The 21,673-nt window shown below is 45.4% G+C and overlaps 1 protein-coding gene across 2 annotated transcripts in view; it reads left to right on the top strand.

Annotated features, from left to right (window-relative positions):
• The window catches only part of PITPNA (phosphatidylinositol transfer protein alpha), a 42,035-nt gene extending 20,880 nt beyond the window's left edge, over positions 1–21,155 (top strand). The window contains exons 7-12 of one of the 2 annotated variants that reach the window (XM_036340967.1): positions 817–900; positions 2,641–2,718; positions 2,862–2,972; positions 4,017–4,139; positions 16,832–16,900; positions 18,616–21,155. In XM_036340967.1, coding sequence (XP_036196860.1) covers positions 817–900; positions 2,641–2,718; positions 2,862–2,972; positions 4,017–4,139; positions 16,832–16,876 — 441 coding nt within the window. In that variant the 3' untranslated portion in view covers positions 16,877–16,900; positions 18,616–21,155. The remainder of the gene's footprint in view (positions 1–816; positions 901–2,640; positions 2,719–2,861; positions 2,973–4,016; positions 4,140–16,831; positions 16,901–18,615) is intronic. The other variant, XM_036340968.1, reaches the window with a different exon arrangement.
• Positions 21,156–21,673: the final 518 nt, after the last annotated feature.

The following is a 21,673-nucleotide window of genomic DNA, read 5'->3' as shown; positions in this document are numbered from 1 at the left end:
ATATAGTTATGTTAACACATGCACGAAATAACTTATATACAGGAAGGTTCATTGTAGCATTCTTTGTGTAGTCAAAGATTAAAAACAATACAAGAGCCCACCAGTAGAACACAAATAAATTCTGGTTCAGCCTTATAGTGGTATATTTTGCAAACAGTATAAAGAACCAATAGAGAGAGAAAAAGAACCAATAGGGAAAAATCTTCAAGATATATTGTTCATTGTTTAAGAAAACAGGATGCAAAACGGTGTATATTATGTGCTACCATTTGTATTAAAAGAAAGATCTTCACACATGGATGTTTATAAGTGTATAGAATCTGGTAGCAGTGGTGTTAACTCTGGAGAGGACTGGGAGATAAACAAGACAAAGAATTACTCTGTATCATATCCTTTTGTCCATTTTGAATTTGTATCATAATTTCATATTATGTATATGTACAACATGTTGGAATTAATTTATTAAAAGCATCCAAATAAACAGTATATGGCTAAGCAGGCAACATTTCCGCGAGTGTTTTATCGTCTTCACAAAGGGGGAACATGTGGAGATAATATAGGTACTATAGGTAGCCCCGAGAGTGTTTTGGCCTGCTGAAGTGGTCCTTAGGCTGAAAAATCAGAGCAGTAGTTCTCAAATGTGTACCCACTTAAAATTCATCTTCCCATTCCTTTGAATAATTTTCTTTGTAATTCTTTACCAGTAGAGATCTCACATCTCTAGCTATGGGAATAGCTGTTTTTAGGTGTCCCTTCTGGGTAAAGGGTGCTTTATAGCTGACAAAAACTACACAGTGGTGCTCCTTGTTCCTGCAGGTGCATAAACTGGAGTCTGAGTCATGGAAACATGTGGAAACCGTATATATAGACATTGCAGATCGAAGCCAAGTACTTAGCAAGGTAGGAACTGTTTAGAGATGTGGGTAGCCTCTGAGATGAAGAAATGACTTCTAAGTGTCAGAGAAATCAGGGAACCAGACCCAACTTGGCTAAATGGGAAGTTCTCTCTTGGGTATTGTTTTATTTTTAAAATTAGTATTAAGAATTCCCTTGTCTTGACCCGGGAACACCACCAAGGAAATAGTGGCCCAGATGTGTGTGTCCTGTTTGGCCTCTGGAAATTATCACTGGACAGGGTAGGTACTATTGGTAGTCCTGAGGGTGATTTGCCCTGCTGAAATGACACTTAGCCTGAAACTAGTTCTCAAATTTATTTTTCCAACCCAGTAATTAAGAAACATTTAGTGCCTGCCTGTTGTGTTTGGAGTATTCTGTTTTGTGTGTTCCATGCAAGGAATGTTCCAGATATGTGAAAAGACAAGTCTCCTGCCCTCAAAAAATTGGTAGTTGTTTCTCAGAGTAACAAACATGGCAGCAGGTGCCTAGCAAAGGATGGTCCACTGTTTGACCATGCAGGTGGAGAGTGCAGGGACCTGCTCACTGCTGTGCTCACAGGAGGTATTTGTTCAGGAAAGGAAAGGGTAGTTCTCCCTCACTCAGTACTCTTCCTGCCTGACAGGCCTGATCGAATCAGGGAATAGGAATTTGAATAGTGTTTGCTCTCCGTATCCCAGGGATATATATATATAGCAAAGTGAATATATCATAAGGGTGCAGCTTGATGGATCTTCTCAAACTGAACATACATACACAGATATTTCTCAAACAGAAATGCTAGCAAAGAGTATGACTCTTCGAGTATTTTGTCAACTCTGTTTCTGTAAATGGAGAGAAGCAGAGGTAGGGAAGATTTTTTTTTAAAGCATGCATAAATAATCTTCTTAGCTTTGGGAAATATTTTATGACTGTGTGTGTATGTCTGTGATTTGTTAATGTCATTAGTTTTGTTAGGTAGTTGCTATGAGTTTGCTTTTCATGGGCCCACAGTCAATGCAGAGGAACTGCCAAAGCTTCAGCTTTTATTATGGTTAATAAGCACACAGCATTGACTGCATTCCACATCAGTGAAGTGAAACTGACAAAAATGCACAAGAGGATACTATAACTGAACATTTTATGTTCGATACATTGAACATTTCTAATAATGATTTTATTAAAACAAGACAGTTTAAAAAAAGAAAAGAAAGAAACAAGCCATACAGAGATCAGGTTAGATCTCAGGAACGATAGCCAGTTGTTCTTAGCTCTGGCTGTGTGTTTTAGAGTCACCCCCAGAGGTTAAAAAAACAAACAAACAAACAAACAAAAACCCATGCTGCCCTTATCTTCAGATATTCTTATTCATTGGGTTTTAGGTGGAGTGGCTCAGAAATCTGTATTTTTAAAAAGCTGTCCCTGGTAATTTGGATGCTCACCCCAGGTTGAAAATTGTTTTTAGACAGTAGAATACATGTCTGCTCAAACAGTCTGGTGACACTTTCATATGGTAGAACTGAACACAAACCCTGGCAGAGAAAGCCACCAGAACACTCCTCTGTGGCAAATGTAACAGTTCCATATCCTGTTTATAATATTTTCCCGTATTTTCTGTTGGCCATCAGCATTAAGATTGGCGTGAAGTGTACTTTGATGGAAAATCTGATTCCTCTCTCCCTCCCTTCATCTTCCTATCTCCCTCTCTCCCTGTCTCTTTCTTCCTCCTTTCCTCCCTCCCCCAACTCCAATTCTACCATTTCTCAGGATTACAAGGCAGAGGAAGACCCAGCAAAATTTAAATCTATGAAAACAGGCCGAGGACCCTTGGGCCCCAATTGGAAGGTGCAGTTCACATCCTCACCACCAGGGGGATGGACCCAATGTGGGTGGGCCTCTCCCAAAGGCTGGGGCTGGCTGGGCTAAGGGAGAGCCAGAGCTCAGTTCTGTTAGTTACCTGCCTGCCTGTGGATGTGTTTCTAATACAGCAAGAACTTGTAAATCAGAAAGAGTGCCCATACATGTGTGCATACAAACTGGTTACTGTCAAGTTCAAGTGGTGGGGCCTGCAGAACAAAGTGGAAAACTTTATACATAAGGTAAGTGACCAGGTGAGGCCTTCCCAGTTTTTTGGGTTGGTGGGGGGTGTTTTGCCCAAGAGAAGATCATACAACCCATGTGACTTGTATCCTAGGGTAGATGACATTCAAATATTTCAGTTTGATTTCCCAGACCCCCACGTATCCTTATACTTAACTGTCTTACAGTTTAATATTGTCCATCCAAGGGCACCACATGTGACAGGGAAGGAAACTGAGGCCAGAAAAAAAAGGAAACAGGAAGAGGCTTACTATGATTGAAATACAAATAAAACTCAACCTCTGTCTTTTCTTGAAGCCAAAAGGCAAGAGGCACTGTGAGCCAGATTCTCCAGTGCCCTGAATTACTGAACTAGGCACATGTAAGGAGTTTTTATAGCCTTTTTTTCTGATGTGTGAGAGCCTCACTCTTGGGCTCTATTTTGTAGCTGCTGTTGGCCAGTTTTAACCTGGCTTTAGTCTTCAGAGACAAGGAGGAAACTTGGCACAGTTGTTTTGGGGCCTTGGCTTAGCTGTGAGCTCATGGGTTGCTATCTAGGTAGCATTTTGGGCACAGGGCCTAGCTGTGAGGTAGATACCCTTTTTCTCCTGGGGGCCCCCTCCCACTCAAAGCCATACCTATTAGACTTGTGACGGCAAAAGTCACTGACCCTATGGGACTGGAGGACTGCTCTAGTTAAGCCAGCCAGGCATCACTCCTCCCCCACCTCCCCATTAAAGTGTGGGTATTGGCCCGGCCAGGTGGCCCAGTGGTAAAGCGTCGACTCTTAAACCAAGAGGTCACCGGTTTGATTTCTGGTCAGGGCACAAGCCTGGATTGTGGGCTCGATCCCCAGTAGGGGGTATGCAGGAGGCAGCCAGTCGATGTTTTTCTCTCATCCTGCTCCCTTCCCCTCTCTCTATAAATCAATAAAAACATTTTTTTAAAAGAATGGTTAAAACTAAAAAATAAAGTGTGGCTATTGGTTCGGTGATTATGGGGAGGAGAGCTACAACAGTGGCCTTCACCTCTTGGGTTCTAACTGAGTTCCCTCCTTTTTATAGCAAGAGAAGCGTCTGTTTACAAACTTCCACAGGCAGCTGTTCTGTTGGCTCGATAAGTGGGTTGACCTGACCATGGACGACATTCGAAGGATGGAAGAGGAGACGAAGAGACAGCTGGATGAGGTAAGTGAGTGTCCACAGGAGACTCTGGGCTCTCGACTAGATAAACATGTGAAGGGGACTGTCGTGCTGGAACAGTTCACTGAGGGCACTGTTTGTGGTTCTAGGAACGTGTCAGTGTCTGCTGTGGGTAAGGCCTAATGCCAGACAATCTGGGAACTATAAGGAAAACAGCCTGTGCTCTTGAATTTGCACTCTAGTTGAGGTCTTGGCATATCCAGAGAACAAATATGGCAGGACGTGCTGAATGCCAAGTGAGTAATACAATTGCTGCAGTGGTTCCTTAGAGCCAGTGGGGGAATCGTGCTGGGCTCCAGAGATGGAGGTGACCCTGGGAGGAGGCAGGCTGATTGTGAATACCGCACACACGACCCACAGAGGACACAGCAGCACACACAGAATTAATTGCTCTATTAGGTGGTTTTGAGTCTGGAGTCTGCTCCATGGGAGCCTGAAAATCTAACATTTGGAGATGCTGCCTGCAAGGCTCACTCTGAGGAGATCGTCATAAATAACATTACATACTCACTGAGTAAGGCACTGTTCTGAGGCTTTTATGTACACCATCTCCTGTGAACCTCACAACACCCATGAGTAGGCACCACTATGATCCCCACCCTCAGATAAGAAGCTGGAGGCTCTGAGAATTCAACACATGTGCCCAGGGTCACACAGCCTACTGGTGATAAGGTCGGCGTTAGAGCCAGAGCTCTTAATCATTCTGCCTCTTCTCCTCCCTCTAAATGCTATTTGGGCCCCTCCTTCTTGCTTGGAGCTAAAAATAAGAAAGAAAGCTCTTTTTCATAAGATCTTCCATCCATTTCTCCCTTTTTGCCTTGGGTGTGTTGGCACAGAGCCTGGGTGTCTGGCAGACATTGCTTTGCATGGCCTGTCTGGCTCTCCAGCAGGGTCTTGGGTGAGACCCAGGCCTGGGTGCTGTGGTGCCCCATACTGCATGGCAGGAGCCCGTCCTTCCTCTGGAGCCCCCAGGGGAGTTGTTCTTAACTCCAGGATGCCACTTCCTGGGCTGATCACTGGTTAAGTGGTATGCTGAGTTAGTTCCTCTTGAAGGCAGATGTTTTGGTTATTCATTCAGCTACATTTGGCAGGAAGTGGTAGGATTTTGGACACAATTTCTGATTCTTTGGCTAAGGATCTTCAGGAGTGGTAGAATTTAACATCCAGGGCTCTGGCCATTCTGACTATATAAGAGAGGCCTGAGTTTTTTTGTCACCCTAATCCTGACAAAAAGAAAAGAAAAAGTTGCTAAATGGATCACAGAGTCTTCGGGGCTTTGGTCTGGAGCTTCAGTCACCCACTGTCTAACAAATGGCAACCTAAAGTACACAGGTTCATGGAAGTGCTTGCAGGCAGCCTTTTGCTGTGGGTAGAATTTGAATTCTTGGACCTGGAGAACTTGCCAGAGGATCTACTGGATCTGCCTCCCTCAGATCTGAACTTTGAGAGCCTTCATCATTAGGGAGTTCTTTTTTAACTCCCGCCCCTTTTCTTTGCATGTTTCTTCATTCTCTGGAGAACTGTGCCAAAAGCTTAGATGACCCCTCTCCTCCAGGATGACTACAAATGCAGGAACCCCTGTTTGGAATTGGAATTTTAAAAATAGTTTGCAGAGGAAGAGAAAGCAAAGCCAAATCCATGTTACAGTGTAACATATTTTGACCCTGTTAGCAACTGTACAATACCTTTTTTTATTTATTTTTTTAAAATATGTATTGATTTTTTAAAAAATATATTTTATTGATTTTTTACAGAGAGGAAGGGAGAGAGATAGAGAGCTAGAAACATCGATGAGAAAGAAACATCGATCAGCCGCCTCCTGCACATCTCCCACTGGGGATGTGCCTGCAACCCAGGTACATGCCCTTGTGCCCTTGACCGGAATCGAACCTGGGACGCTCCAGCCCGCAGGCCGACGCTCTATCCACTGAGCCAAACCGGTTTCGGCAAAAATATGTATTGATTTTATAGAGGGGGGAAAGGGAGAGAGAGACAGAAACAATGAGAGAGAATCATTGATTGACTGCCTCTTGCATGCCCCTCACTGGGGACCAAGCCCGAAACCTGGGCATGTGCCCTGACTGGGAATTGAGCCAGCAACCTTTTAGTGCATAGGATGAGACCCAACCAACTGAGCTACACAGGCCAGAGCTCTTTTATAATTTAAAAACATTTTTTAATTGACTTGAGAGAGAGAGACAGAGGGAGGGAGGGAGGGAGGAAAGAAAGAAGTGGAGAGAAAATATCAAAATATCAATCAGCTGCCTCCCGCATGAATCCTGACCAGGGATCAAACCCTTCACCTTTTGGTGTATGGAATAATGCTCCAACCAACTGAGCCACGGCTCCAAGGATATTTTTTCCAGTGATTTTTAGAGAGAGTGAAAGAAACACCAATTTGAGATAGAGACATTGATTGATTGCCTCCTGTATGTGCCCGGACTGGGGATGGGGATTGAACTTGCAAGAACCTGCAACCCAGGTAATGTGTGCTTAACTGGGAATCAAACCTGTGATCCTTCATTGCATTAATCATTAAGAAAACCAGCCAGGGCACTATGTTTTGTGGGGTTTTTAAAATATATTTTTCTAGAGGCCCAGTGCACGAAATTCATGCAAGTGTAGACCTTCTTTCCCCTGGCTGCTGGCACCCGGGACCCAGGCTTCCCACACAGCCCCAGCTTCATCCCGAAGGTCATCCAGAAGGTTGTTTGGAAGGACATCTGGTCTAATTAGCATATTATGCTTTTATTATTATAGATTGATTTCAGAGAGGAAGGGAAAGGGGGGGGTGAGAGAGAGAGAGAGAGAGAGAAACATCAATGATGAGAGAGAATCATTCATTGATCAGCTGCCTCCTGCACACCCCCTACTGGGGATTGAGCCCACAACCCAGGCATGTGGCCTTGACCAGAATCAAACCCAGGACCCTTCAGTCTGCAGGCTGATGCTCTATCCATTCAGCCAAACCAGCTGGGGTTTTGGTTTTAAGTACTTTTTCTTTTTTCCTACATGCATTATCTTCCTTTTCTAAAGCTATAGTTTTTGTTTTTGTATTTGGTTTTTGAGGTGTCTCTGCTCCAAAGAATAGTCTTTGTTTCCTCATAGCTCCTTTTTCTTGTTGTACTCTGTGTTTTGCATTAAGGACTTTCCTCAAATGGCTGGTGGTCCTTGGCCACATTTAAGAACAAAGCTGTATAGTATTGTGGCTCTACTGTGCATCTTGGGCAACTAATTACCAAATGAATTACGTCATAATAACAGATTTTAATTCTGCATTATTTGTGAGTTTAAATGTTTGTTGCCCAGATGTTATGAAAGAATAAAGCTTTAAGAAATACTAATTAACTTAGCATGAAGATACTCATGCTTAAGAATGACAGTTGTTGCCCTGGCTGGTTTGGCTCAGTGGATAGAGCATCAGCCTATGGACTGAAGGGTCCTGGGTTCAATTCCCGCCAAGGGCACATGCCCAGGTTGCGGGCTTGATCCCCAGTGGGAGCGTGCAGAAGGCAGCCAATCAATGATTCTCTCTCATCAATGATGTTTCTATCTCTCTCCCTCTTCCTTTCTCTCTGAAATCAATAAAAGAAACATTTTTTTTTTTAAAAAAAAAGAAGAAGAACGACAGTTGTTGCCCAGCCTGTGTGACTCAGTTGTTGAGCGTTAACCCATGAACCAGGAGGTCACGGTTCGATTCCCAGTCAGAGCACATACCTGGGTTGCAGGCTCGATCCCCAGTAGAGGGCATGCAGGAGACAGCCAATTAGTGATTTCTCATTGGGTTTTTTTAAACATTTTCTCATCATTATTGTTTCTACCTCTCTCTCCCTCTCCCTTTCTCTCTCTGAAATCAATTTAAAAAAAGAAAGAAGGTTGTTGAAGTTAGATACCTGTCTTCCATTGAATCAGGTAAAGAGAACTGATGAATATATTACAGACATTTTTTATCAGGTTGATGAAAACAGTCTGAGACATTGAAGACATCACTATTTAATTGCTATACTGTTAATTTCTCTGTAGTTCAATGCTTTTATGGTAACAGTACTCTGAAGAATATACAATTAAGAATCTAATATAGTGTAAAGGGAGGTGCATTTGGGAAAATTGCCAAGACACTACTGTTGTGTATAAATTCCCAGGTGCTGACTTTGCTGTGGTAGGAAGAGGGCTGGTTGCTTGACTATGAGAACTGGGGGAGGGGATGCCAGGGCTGAACTGTTCTTTCTGTTGTTGTTGTTCTTTTTTTTATATTTTTACTAGAGGCCCGATGCACAAAATTCATGCAAGAGTAGGCCTTCCTTCCCCCGGCTGCCAGCACCGGCTTCCCTCTAGCACCCCGGACCCGGGCTTCCCTCGCAGCTCCGCTTCATCCGGAAGGTTGTCCAGAAGGACATCCGGTCTAATTAGCATATTACACTTTTATTATTATAGATTGAGAAGAATGGAGAGGGAGAGAAAGATAGAAACATCAATGATGAGAGAAAAATTGATCGGCTGCCTCCTGCATGCCCCCTACTGGGGCTTGAGCTCGAAACCCAGGCATATGCCCTTGACCAGAATTGAACCCAGGACCCTTCAGTCCACAGGCCCACACTCTATCCCCTGAGCCAAACCAGCTAGGACTGAACTGTTCTTTATTTGGACTTTCAAACAAGTCACCTGTTTCCAACTCCACCTCCACTCCCACCTTCAGAGGTGCTGCCAGTTCCTGAGCCTTTGGAAAGCCTACAGCACAGATTGGCCTGCTCCTCCCTGGCTCCCTCCTCACAGGCATCTAGGTTGTCAGCTCTGGCTCCTCTGAGAATTAGTCACTATTCCATCTATACTTCATCTTCCAGAATGTTGTTACTATCTCTAGCTGCTGTTGTCTCCTCTGTTCTTATTGTCTTCATGGCTTTATACCTTTATCCTTTTACTGTCGTTTTATTTGGGTTTGGGGGAGGAATAGCAATAAATGCATGTATTCAATCTCCCATGATTCACTGCAAGTTTGCAATAGGAATTATAATTTTTTTTTAATATATTTTATTGAATTTTTACAGAGAGGAAGGGAGAGAGACAGAGAGCTAGAAACATCGATGAGAGAGAAACATTAATCAGCTGCCTCCTGCACATCTCCCACTGGGGATGTGCCCGCAACCCAGGTACATGCCCTCAACCGGAATCGAACCCGAGACCCTTCAGTCCGCAGGCCGACACTCTATCCACTGAGCCAAACCGGCTTCGGCAGGAATTATAATTTTTTTTAATCCTCACCTGAGGATATGTTTTCATTGATTTAAGAGAGAGAGGGAGAGGGAAGGAGAGAGAGAGATCAATGTGAGAGAGAAACATTAATCGGCTGCCTCCCATACAAACCTCAACTGGGGATCAAACCCACAACCTGGGCACATGTTCTGACCGGGAATGGAACTGTTGACCTTACGGAGTGTGGGACTACACTTAAGTAACTGACCCACACCAGTCAGGGCTATAACTGTTAATCTTTTTCTCTTTCTTTTCATTATTTATTTTTATAACTTATTCTTTAAATCAATGCATAGTAGTCTAGTGTGGGTAGATATTTTGGTGAGTTATGAGGGGTCACTATAACGCCACAGTCACCACTGCTTTAACTTTAGTCTCTGTCGTACCCATCATTCTTGGATGAGGCTCAATTTGAGAAACGAGGGATCAAGAGATTAGTCCTTTGCCCTAAAAAGAAACATGTCAGGAAATGTGACCCTGTAGGAAAGTGATCTTTCTCTCTCCCTCTTTACCTCCCTCCGTATACCCTGCCTCTCTCCCTTTTTTCTCCCTCTCCCCTCCTCTTGCTCTCTTAAGAGACTCATAATCATGAAAGTGGGAGGAGGCACCTTAAAGGTGATTTAGTCCAGTGGTTGGCAAACTGCGGCTGGCAAACCGCGGCTCTCAAGCCACATGCGGCTCTTTGGCCTCTTCAGTGTGGCTCTTCCACAAAATACCGACTTCTGTGCATGGGCCACGAAGTTTTAATCGCACTGTACGTGCGCGCTCACACGTGGTATTTTGTGGAAGAGCCACACTGAAGGGGCCAAAGAGCCGCATGTGGCTCGCGAGCCGCGGTTTGCCAACCATGGATTTAGTCAATTATATGTCTAGTGCTCAAGTCCTCTCCACAGCCTCCCACCAGCTTGTGCTTGATCACCTCTTGTGTGGGGAACTCCCTATCTCCTAAACATAGTGGTAACAAAAGCATTTTTGTTATTACTAGGAACTGGCATTTATTGAAGTCTTACTGTGTGGCTTCATGTGTAGTAAGAGTTTTGCATGTATTTTTTTAAAAATATTTTTATTGATTTTTTTACAGAGAAGAAGGGAGAGGGATAGAGAGTTAGAAACATCGATGAGAGAGATCGATCAGCTGCCTCCTGCACGCCCCCCACTGGGGATGTGCCCGCAACCAGGGTACATGCCCTTGACCGGAATCGAACCCGGGACCCCTGAGTCCGCAGGCCGACGCTCTATCCACTGAGCCAAACCGGTTCGGCAGAGTTTTGCATGTATTATGTCATCAAATTTTGTTGGCAACCTGTGCCATAGGTACTATTTATTTTATAGATAGAGAAACTGAGGCTCAAAGAAGTGAAGGGTACCCTCTAGTTCACTGAACCAACTGCCTCCTGGGCCTTTGGCCATTAATTCTGTAGATAATGAACCTGGGAGAGGAGAACTCATTTTAAAGTTTTTAAGAAAATTTGTTTCCCTATTTACTTGACTATCTAGAACATTTACTGAAAAACACTAAAGATTCTGTGCACGTGATTAAGGTTCTGCTGAGGGCCCTGGCCAGTGTAGCTCAGTTGGTTAGAGCATCGTCCCGTGCACCAAATGGTCACAGGTTCAATTCCTGGTTAGGGTATGTACCCAGGTTGTAGGTTCAATCCTCAGGACACTATGGGAGGCAACTGACTGATATTTCTCTCTCACATCAGTTTTCTCTCTCTCTCTCCCTCTCCCTTTCTCCATCTCTAATATCAATGTAAACATACCCTTGGGTGAGGATATAAAAAGAGGGCCCTGGCCATTTAGCTCAGTTGGTTAGAGCATCGTCTTGATACACCAAGGTTGCGGGCTCGATCTGGGTCAGAGCACATATAAGAATTAACCAATGGCCCTAGCTGGTTTGGCTCAGTGGGTAGAGCATCGGCCTGAGGACTGAAGGGTCCCGGGTTCAATTCCAGCCAAGGGCACATGCCTGGGTTGCGGGTCTTGATCCCCAGTAGGGTGCATGCAGGAGGCAGCCGATTGATGATTCTCTCTTATCATGGATGTTTCTATCTCTGTCTCCCTCTCCCTTCCTCTCTGAAATCAATATTTTTTTAAATCAACCAATGAATGCATAAATAAGTGGAACAACAAATCGATGTTTTTCTCTCTGTGTCCCTTCCTCTCTTTCTAAAATCAATAAGTAATTTTTTTTAATTACTAAAAGAAAATCAGATTCTGCCGCCATTTTCCCCCCAGCCTTCCCTGTGGGCCTTCCTCTCTAAGTCCCCGTCAGCTCCATGAGTCTTCTAATTCCTCCATAATCTTTCCCTTCTGGACTTGGCCCTTCTGGTCCCCCTCTGAGCCTCCCTGTAGTCTATCTCCCAATTCATGTGCTTGCATGTGAATGTGCCTGTCCCTTTCACATCACCTGAATCTTAGTGCAGAGGGCCCTTGCTTCATCCAATGGCTTTTTGACTGAGGGACCACCACTATCCACTGAGCCAAACCGGTCAGGGCTTTTGTGCAGTTTATTGTTTTGTTTTGTTTGGTAATTAGGATTATTTCCTCAGAATAAATTCCTACAAATGGAATTATAAGACTCTTGCTATTTATTGCCAACTTGCTTTCCCAAAGGGCTGAACCTATTTATAGAGAGGCTTTCTAAACAGGTTCTAAAAACAATTCCACATGTGCCTCATATCTGTGTTCCGTAGGGAATGCTAATTGGCTCATGGTTACTTTTTAGTGTCTTAAACTGATGTGTGTGTGTTTTTTTTAAACTAGCTTTGTTTTTTAACAACTTTTTGTTTTGAGATAAGTGTAATATTCACATGCCAATTATAAGAAATAAGAGAATTCTGTTTCTTCCAATGGCAGTATCTTGCAAAACTATAGTGCAACATCACAAAACTTTTACTATTTTTTTAGGTCAAAGGAGTGTTTCATAATGTTAAAAGCAATTTTCAAAAGATCTAGAAAATATTTAAAAATACAAGTCCATATAAATAAATAAAATAGATAAATTAAAGTCCCTTTCCTCCAACCCCTGGCCTCATTCCTAGAGGAAACCACTGTAGAGGGGGAAAAAACCCAAGTAGAAGTTTCTATTTTCATGTTTCTTGTGTGTGTGTGTGTGTGTGTGTGTGTGTGTGTGTGTGTGTAGTATAGTGGCTTGATCCAAGGAATACTACAAACTTCAGATAAAATCCCTCATGTCACTTAGGCCCCAGGAAACACAAAATAAGCATTCTTAAGGTATCTATATAAATATAAAAGCCTAAGTGACCATTATGACCGGTCACTATGATGATGCACTGACCACCAGGGAGCAGATGCTCAATGCAGGAGCTGCTCCCTGGTGGTCATTGTGTTCCCACAGGTGGAGCACCACTCAGCCAGAAGCTGGGCTCACAGCTGGTGAGCACAGTGGCAGTGGCGGAGCCTCTCCCACCTCTGCTGCAGGCGGGTGGTAAGGTGTGAGGGGTCCTGGACTGCAAGAGCCCCAGACTGCGAGAGGGCTCAGACTGGGCTGAGGAACACCACCCCACCCCCACCCCAGTGCATGAATGTCATGCACCAGGCCTCTAGTAAGAATAAAATAATGCATTTTTATTTCCATGGCACCCCGGTGGGGCACCTTGTCTCTGAGAGTAGGGGAAATTATCAGGTTCCCTGATGGGAAGTTGCATCTTATTTCAAGCAGTAGGAAAACAGGACCTGCCTTTGCATTAGCATTGAACTCTCAGGGTATATAGGGATCTAGGTGAGGCCCAAGGAACTTTGCTCCCATGATATTAAATTACTTGTCTAATTATTGAAAATGTATGTGATCTTTAATGAACTGACATTTAATAAGCATGTGTTTGTTTTTTTATTATTGACTAGAGGCCCGGTGCACAAAAATTTGTGCATTCGGGGTGGGGAGAGGAGGTCCCTCAGCCCGGCCTGTGCCCTCTCGCAGTCTGGGACCCATCGGGAGATAACGACCTGCTGGCTTAGGCCTGCTCCCGGGTGGCAGAGGGCAGGCCCAATCCCTAGGTGCAGCCCCTGGTTGGGCTCAGAGCAGGGCCGACTGGGGAGTTGGGGCACCACCCCCTGTCATGCACAGAGCAGGGCAGATTGGGAGGTTGCAATGCCACCCTCAGTCACACTCAGGGTAGGGCCGATGGGGGGTTGGGGCACCGCCCCCTGTCACACTCAAGGCAGGGTCGATAGGGAGGTTGTGGCGCCACCCCCTGTCACGCACAGAGCAGGGCCCATCAGGGGGTTGGGGAACTCCCCCATGTCACGCACAGAGCAGGGCCCATCAGGGGGTTGGGGCTCCGTACCCTGTCACACACAGAGCAGGGCCGATCAGAGGGTTGGGGCTCCGCATCCTGTCACACCCAGAGCCCCCAGGGTGATCAGGGGTTTGGTCGCTGCCCCCTGTCACACTGATCCCGGTGCTGGGAGGCCTCGCTGATCCAGGGGTCCTGAGGCCTCGAGGCTCTGCTGATTCCGGCCAGGAGGCCTCGCGGCTCCACTGATAACCGGGGCCCGGGAGGCCTCTCTGCTCCGCAGATCGCAGGGCCGGGAGGCCTCGCGGCTCCGCTGATCAGGGGGCTGGGAGGCCTCTCAGCTCCGCTGATCCCGGGCCAGGAGGCCTCTCGGCTCCGCTGATCCCGGGTCCCTGAGGCCTCTCTGCCCTGCCCTTCAGGGCTGTTTGGCTTCGCTCTGCTTGGAGCCTGAGTATGCAAATTAACCGCCATCTTTTAGCTTCTATAATTGAAACATTGTATCTTTTGGAGTTGTTGCTTCAGGAGCTCAGAGCCCCGCAGCTGCAGACGGGGAACCTTGGCTTCCTCCATCGCTGGGGCAACCAAGCCTCCTGTTCTCAGCTGCCTAGCTGCCGGCGCCATCTTGGCTGGCAGTTAATTTGCATATCTCGCTGATTAGCCAATGGGAAGGGTAGCGGTCGAACGCCAATTACCATGTTTCTCTTTTATTAGTGTAGATTTCAGAGAGGAAGGGAGAAGGAAAGATAGAAACATCAATGAAAAGAGGGTATCATTGATCGGCTGCCTCCTGCACGCCCCACACTGGGGATTGAGCTCACAACCCGGGCATGCGCCCTGACCAGAATCAAACCGTGACCTCCTGGTTCATAGGTCAACACTTGACCACTGAGCATGCTGGCCAGGCAACATTTTTGTCTTTTTAAAACCTTTTAAATAATTTCAGACTTCTAGAAAATGGCAAGAATACAATACTCCTTTATCCAGAGACTCCATTCCTTTAAAGCAGGGGTGGGGAACATCTGGCCATATTAGGCCTGTGAAATCATGTGGTCTGGCCCTGCCAAGGTATTAAGGATGAGTTAGATGTTTCACCAACTATAGCAGGCTCATTTTTTTTTAATGTTTTTATTGATTTTATTTTAGAGAGAGAGGAAGGGAGACGGCTGGAGAAATAGAAATATGGCTAAGAGAAACATCAATTGGCTGCCTCCTGCATGCACCCCACTGAGGATTGAGCCTGCAACCCGGGCATGTGCCCTGACTGGGAATCAAACTGGTGACCTCTTGGTTCATGCTCAACCACTGAGCCACAGCAGCCAGGCCAGGCTAATTTTTAAGTTGATAATTTTGTATGGCCTACGAATGATGTTATAAATATCCAAATGGCCCTTGGCAGAAAAAGGGCCACCCCTGCTTTAAGGCAAAGGATACAACCCAGGACCACACACTGCAGCCTTCTAGTCTCTTTCAGCCTAGTGATATTCCTCAGGTTTTCCTGGGCGTCTGTGACCTTAACATTTTTTAGGGTTATAGGCCAGTCCAGCCGTGGGCAAACTACGGCCCGCGGATCCGGCCCTTTTGAAATGAATAAAACTAAAAAAAAAAAAAGACCGTACCCTTTTATGTAATGATGTTTACTTTGAATTTATATTAGTTCACACAAACACTCCATCCATGCTTTTGTTCCGGCCCTCCGGTCCAGTTTAAGAACCCATTGTGGCCCTCGAGTCAAAAAGTTTGCCCACCCCTGGATTCATTTTGTGAATGTCTCTCAATTTGGCTTTGCCCAGTGATTCTGCACGATTAGACCCAGTTTATGTCTTTTAGGCCAGAATGGCAAAGATTCGGGTTGTTTTCATTGTACTCTATCCTTCTGTCTAGTGACTGGTGAGGCTGCTTACCTTTGTTCACCTGAAGCACAACAGGGTGTCCCAGGCTGGTCTTGTTCTTTCCATGACTCAACCCTAGAATCAGCCGTATCTCCCAGAAGCCCTGGTTCCTTTTAGTGGAGGGAGGTGTGTGGCTGCTAGGTGTGCTCGTTACTATTGGGGTGTTGGTGCTCCCAGGCCTTCTCATAGGACAGAGCTAGGGAACTTTTACATTTATATTTATTTCTATATCTACCGTACATATTATGTTCATACAAAATACCCCCAATTCCTACCTATCCCACAGGGGGTAAGTTTTTGTCTTTTTAAAAATATGACAGTGCCCTTATCCTTCACAGATCTGTCATGTTGGAAACTCTTGAATTCGTTGAACCCTTAGGAAGTAATATAGTAACAGTTGTTAATTTGGACAACTAAAGTTACAGGAACAATAATAAAGATATTATTCAGGAAAGTGAGTTTTGAGCAAAATCTACAGAAAACAGGCTTTCTAGGTATAGCTAAGAGCCTACTCAAAGATGTGTCTGAAAATAGACTTTCCTGTTCGGAGCAGAGGATCTTTGCTGTGGGCTATGAGAAGTGAGGCTTGTCAGATTGACTGATTTTATGACTCACTTATGGTCCATCTCCTTTAGGTTCTGATTTATCAGGTCTGGGACCCAAGAATCTACAAGTAACCCAGGCAATTATCTATAATAATAAAAGCATAATATGCTAATTAGACTGGACAGCTGAACAACCTTCCAGACGAAGCCGTGGCTGCGAGGGCTGAGCCCCTTGCATGAATTCGTGCATCGGCGTCTAGTTTTTATCATGTTTGAGGAAACTCTTACCTACATTGGGGAGGACCAGGAGAATTTTTTTTTTTACCATGCCCATGTTCCACATGGACATACGGGGGGGCGGGGGTGTGTGTGAACACAAAACATGGGTTTGAAATGTGGCAGGAAATATATTTTGAGGATGTTTCCCAGTGGAGAACTACCGCTACTGGGGTAGAATCCCTGCAATATGTGTCGGTATTAAAGTTTTAGTGAATAAAACGTAACTCTGAGGAGGGCTGTAGCTTAAAAGTCCAGATTCTTCAGAGCTTGTGTATGTACAAATGCTACAGAATAGCATTTGGAACAAAGAAGTAATAGATAACACGCATTAGCTTTGGCTCTATGTATGCAGAACTCTATACTTCGGATTGACTCTATCTATTGGCAGGATGTATCTGTGGTGGAGTTCCATCAGCAGCAAGAGGCTTCAATTTTTGTTGCTTTTTCTGTTTCAGATGAGACAAAAGGACCCAGTGAAAGGAATGACAGCAGATGACTAAAGCCACTCCACTCCCTTCTGCACTGTATGTACCCAGTTTCTCACTGTGTATGTCATAGGTGCTAAAATCAGTTTGGGTCCTCAAGGCCTCAGCGGCTCACTCTGGAGTCAGAAAACCAACTTCATTCTTTTTTTTCTTTTTTTTTTTAATATATTTTATTGATATTTTACAGAGAGGAAGGGAGAGGGACAGAGAGTTAGAAACATCGATGAGAGAGATCGATCAGCCGCCTCCTGGGGATGTGCCTGCAATCAAGGTACATGCCTCCTGGGACCCTTGAGTCCGCAGGCCGACGCTCTATCCACTGAGCCAAACCGGTTCGGCCCAACTTCATTCTTCATCCTACTCTCTAGGAATCATGATGACTGTCACAGGCTTGCCATGCTTTTGGACTTCTACTGAAAGAAATTATGATTGTTGGTACATTTCAGGGACAAAGAACTATCCAGAAAGAGACAGACAGGGTAGTGAGACAGGATGGGATGGGGGCGGTGGGTGCAGAATTGAAGCTTCTCTGCAACTAATTACTCTTCCTCTCCTAACTTGAGCCATTTCAAGTTGAAGCTAGCATTCTAGGGCACTCCCTTTACCCCCCACCCTCACCCAGTGCCAGAGCAGTTCCTAACTCCCAACTGATCGCATCCCCTGCCCACCCCACCCCGAAAGTCTGTTGGTGTTCATTGTTGTGTCTGGTGCTTTATTTCCTTCCTTATACCCCCTGATCCCATACTAAGTAGCTGTCCTCATCAGAGGTAGCATCTTTCAAAAGCGTGGAGAGTATTTCTGCCCACGCTGTAGGACCAGAATGGGATGTCCCTCGTTTCATATTGTTACTCTCCCCTAATTCCCTTCCTTCTAATTGCTCCCACTGCTCTACACATGTCCAGACCTGCTTTTCTAGCAGCTCAGAGGGGTTTGGTCATGGAATGAAAAACCTGACCTTGTAGTTGAGTACTGACCCATGAACCAGATCACAGTTTGATTCTTGGTCAGGGCACACACCCAGGTTTCAGGCTCCATCCCCAGTAGGGGTTGTATAGGAGGCAGCCAATCCATGATTTTCTCTCAACATTGATGTTTCTATCTCTCTCCCCCTCTCCCTTCCTCTCTGAAAACAATAAATATATATATATTAAAAATACCACACAGCCCTGGCTGGTTTTGCTCAATGGATAGAGCGTCGGCCTGTGGACTGGAGGGTCCCGGGTTCAATTCCAGTCAAGGGCACATGCCTGGGTTTTGGACTCACTTCCCAGTAGGGGGTGTGGAGGAGGCAGCAGATCAGTGATTCTCTCTCATCATTGATGTTTCTGTCTCTCCCTTTCCCTTCCTCTCTGAAATCAATAAAAATATATTTTAAAAAAAATAACACACACACACACACACACACACACATACAAAACCTGGCCTTGTTCTCCATCAGTCTCTGAGAGATCATTTTATCAAATAAAAACTGGCTGTCCCCTAGCACTAGGAGGCCTGGGGTGGGAGGGATGCCGGCAGTGATGCAAACCTCTCCCTGGCACATGTGTCAGCATGAGAACTGGGAGATCACAGTAGGATTAAGTGGATTGTTACAATGTCAGCTTCTCAGTCACTGCTTGAACCTTACTTCTGTCTCTCCCTCTAGCCCCCACCACACCAACTGGCAACCTTCTCCCTTTTGAAATTCCCCAATCAGTGATTTACAGTGTTTGTTTTCCTTTGTTGCTTCCTTAATAATTGTATTTCTCTTCTAGTTTTGCAAGACAGTGGTCAACAGGAAGGCCCAGCAGCTCCACCCTCCCGAGTGACAGGCCATCTTCGGACGCAGCCTTTCTGTGCCCATTCTCCAGGCAACTTTCGATCCCTTACTATAGCTAATTCTAGATGCCCTTGAATATTGTGAACAAATAGACCCTCTGGTATTATGAAGCCCGTGTGCAGGAGCCTGCTCCTCTGAGATATGTGGCGTGGAGGGTGCTGTATTTACAGTTCCTCCCTCTCCAGCCATTGTGTTCTCAACCCATTTCTGTGTGCCCCCCCTTTATTTTCAAGTGACATTGTTAGTCTTTCAAAATAGCTGCTTTTTGTGATGTGGTGATTTAATCGATTTAAGTTTGTTTGTTTTCAGCCTTGGGATAAACTGAGGTATTTTGCTTCCTGAACAGATCTCTGCAATTTTGAGTGCTCACCTGGGGATGAGTCAGAAATAGTTTCCCCTAGTTCCACAGAACAGCAATGTAGCTTCTTAACTCTGACCTCCGCTCCCAATAACCCATTGTTAGAGTGCTCTAAGCACCAAAGAAATACCCAAGGCCCAGCCAGCCTCTGCTTTGAAAATTTAACAAATACAAATAACCCCTGCCCCAGGCACTGCACCTCTGGTCACTAGTCTTAGGAATACCTATGGGTTCTCAGCCCGCCTGTTGCCCACTCCGTCTTTGTCTCTGCAGAGTCCATAATATGCCAGGGCCAGCTCTCCACCTGGAGAGGCCTGTCCAGTGTGACCCTTAGAATCGAGCCTGCCCTATATATCCTAGTCTGCCCCCCGAGGAGCTCTGTATGTCCGTGCTCCTCTTCCCATTTGGGCTGGTGCTGTCACTCAGCAATAATCCTCTTTTTTCTGTGCTTTCTTAGATTCTTGTCCTCTGTCTTTGAGGCTGGTCAGGACACAAGAGTCCTGATCTTTTCATGCTGCACAAAATGAGCATGCAAATAGCTTCTTCCCAGCCGAACATGTTCCCTCTTGTCTCCAGTTGCTGGAAAGGATTTGGGAATCAAGAACTCAGTTCATCCTGCCCCCAAGCTGAGTTTTGTCCTGGACAATCAAAAGCAAGTAGTGACCACAGTACAGAACTCTACCAAAGTAGGCCAGTGAGAGTGTCCAGGTTCCAGGGGAACAAAAGCCACTGAGCGCTTCAGACTTTCCTACAACTTGGCAGAACCCGGGTATGCCTTCCCCATGGGAGAATCTGAGCGAGCTGTGGTGCCACCTAACACTTCCCAAACCCTGTGAAGTAATGTTGGCCAAGTGTATAGTGATCCAAGCCCATGCTAGCCTGGGCACAGCTGCTAATGAGAGAAACCAAATCTCTGTTGGGAGAGAAGTGGGATGGGAAAATTTATCCTCAACTTTTTGTTCATTTGTTTTGCCTTATTTCTAAGTGCAATAAGGGAGTCTCTCACAGGACTGTACCTGTGACATCCTGAAGGATGCTTCCCTGTGGCCCTCCTGGGGCAAAGGTGGACAGACTCAGACTCCTCAGAATGGTTAGCTCTGACCTTCATCGAGGCCTGTTACACCTTCCTTTTCGTGCCCTCACCTTGTGGGGTCTATAGTAGTAAGGGATTTGGTGTGCAGTTCAGTTGGTTACTAACATCCCAACTGCTAGTAGCCTTTATTTTGACTGGAAAAATTGAAGAGGCGTTCCTGTTGGAGAAATGTGAATGTTCTCCTACAAGCACTGCATTAGCTATAATTATATTTGTGCTTAACATTCCCCTTCTTCATCAATTAAGTGAAGTCCAGATGTGGGTAATCCTGGGAGAAGCAACTGGTAATATTCTAAGCAGTTGTTTAGGTGGTTTGAGGGTCAGATGTTAGTCTTCTTCCTTCAGCTCTTCTCTGAGAGTCACACATATCACTCCAGCTCTGGTGGGGACTCCCTCTTTATCTGCCTTTTCTCTGTTGCCCAGTATGAAAGCGTCCACATGAGCTGAGCTAGAATTTCCTGGAGTGGTTAGGTCTGGGGCTGCAGCCCATACAAGCATAAGGAGGGATTTCTCCGGTCTGTTCCATCCCCACAGATAGGGCTGCTGCTGGGCAACAGTGGAGTCCTCTAAGTATCCCCTTTCCCTCTTCACACCCCCCAAAGTGGCTAGTCCTCAGAGGGGCTTATGATGACAGACAGCTCCAGGTAGTGCCTGAGGATGTGCCCCGCCCCTTCAGAGCAGCTGCTTCCTTTCATGTCCAGGGTCACAGCCCCGGCTGGAAGCAGCAGTGCCTCTGTGGGGGGGGGGGGGGGGGGGGGGGGCGCTGGGCTCTGCCCTTCTCAGAGAGAGAGGTCAGGGACAGGTCAGTATTGTGGGCAGGCGTGGATCTTCCCAAGTTCTCTTACAGTCCCTACTGGGACTCCCTGACTTACTTTGGTTGGTTTCTAGTGCTACTTCTTTTACAAAATACACTTTGTAGACTTGATTAGATTACTTTATTTAATGTGAGTTTGTGCCTTTTTGTCTCAATCTTCCAATACAGGTATATTGGGGGGAAAGCAGTCTAATAAAATGCTAGACAGAGCTTCACGGAGTCGAAATTATTGGTGATGTCCTTATGTCCGTTTACAGCTTCCATATCCTCAAACTCTTGCTGATGTCACCCATTTTGCCAGGGAAGGGTTAGGAAAGGTACAAGGTATCTCTGAAAATTCTTGCAGGTGTACTTCAGTAAATTAAACCACCCCCTTGTTATTTTACTTACGCAAACATCACATATTGGAAAGTCATTTGGCCATTTCCTACTGGCAGTTATGTTTGCTTTTATATCCCCTCTTCACATCTCCCTCTTCTTCCCATCCTACCAAACAAAACGTATATTTAAAATAATTCTTAACTTTGCTTCCGGGTCCGTGACCCTCGTGAGGCTTGTTTGTAAAACTGAATTTTTCTCGGTGAAGTCACGGCTCTCATCAGATCCTCAAAGGAATCCCATGCACTGCCCTCCCCACCCCCGCCACCCCCCAAAAATAACCAGTGACTTTAAAGAAATCAGTTAATCTTTAACAAAGTAAATCATCATTGATAGCGACTTTTCTGAGT

Source organism: Myotis myotis, unplaced genomic scaffold (assembly GCF_014108235.1).
Source record: "Myotis myotis isolate mMyoMyo1 unplaced genomic scaffold, mMyoMyo1.p scaffold_m19_p_17, whole genome shotgun sequence".
NCBI classification, from domain to species: Eukaryota; Metazoa; Chordata; class Mammalia; order Chiroptera; family Vespertilionidae; genus Myotis; species Myotis myotis.
This window is presented reverse-complemented; position numbering and strand designations above follow the sequence as displayed.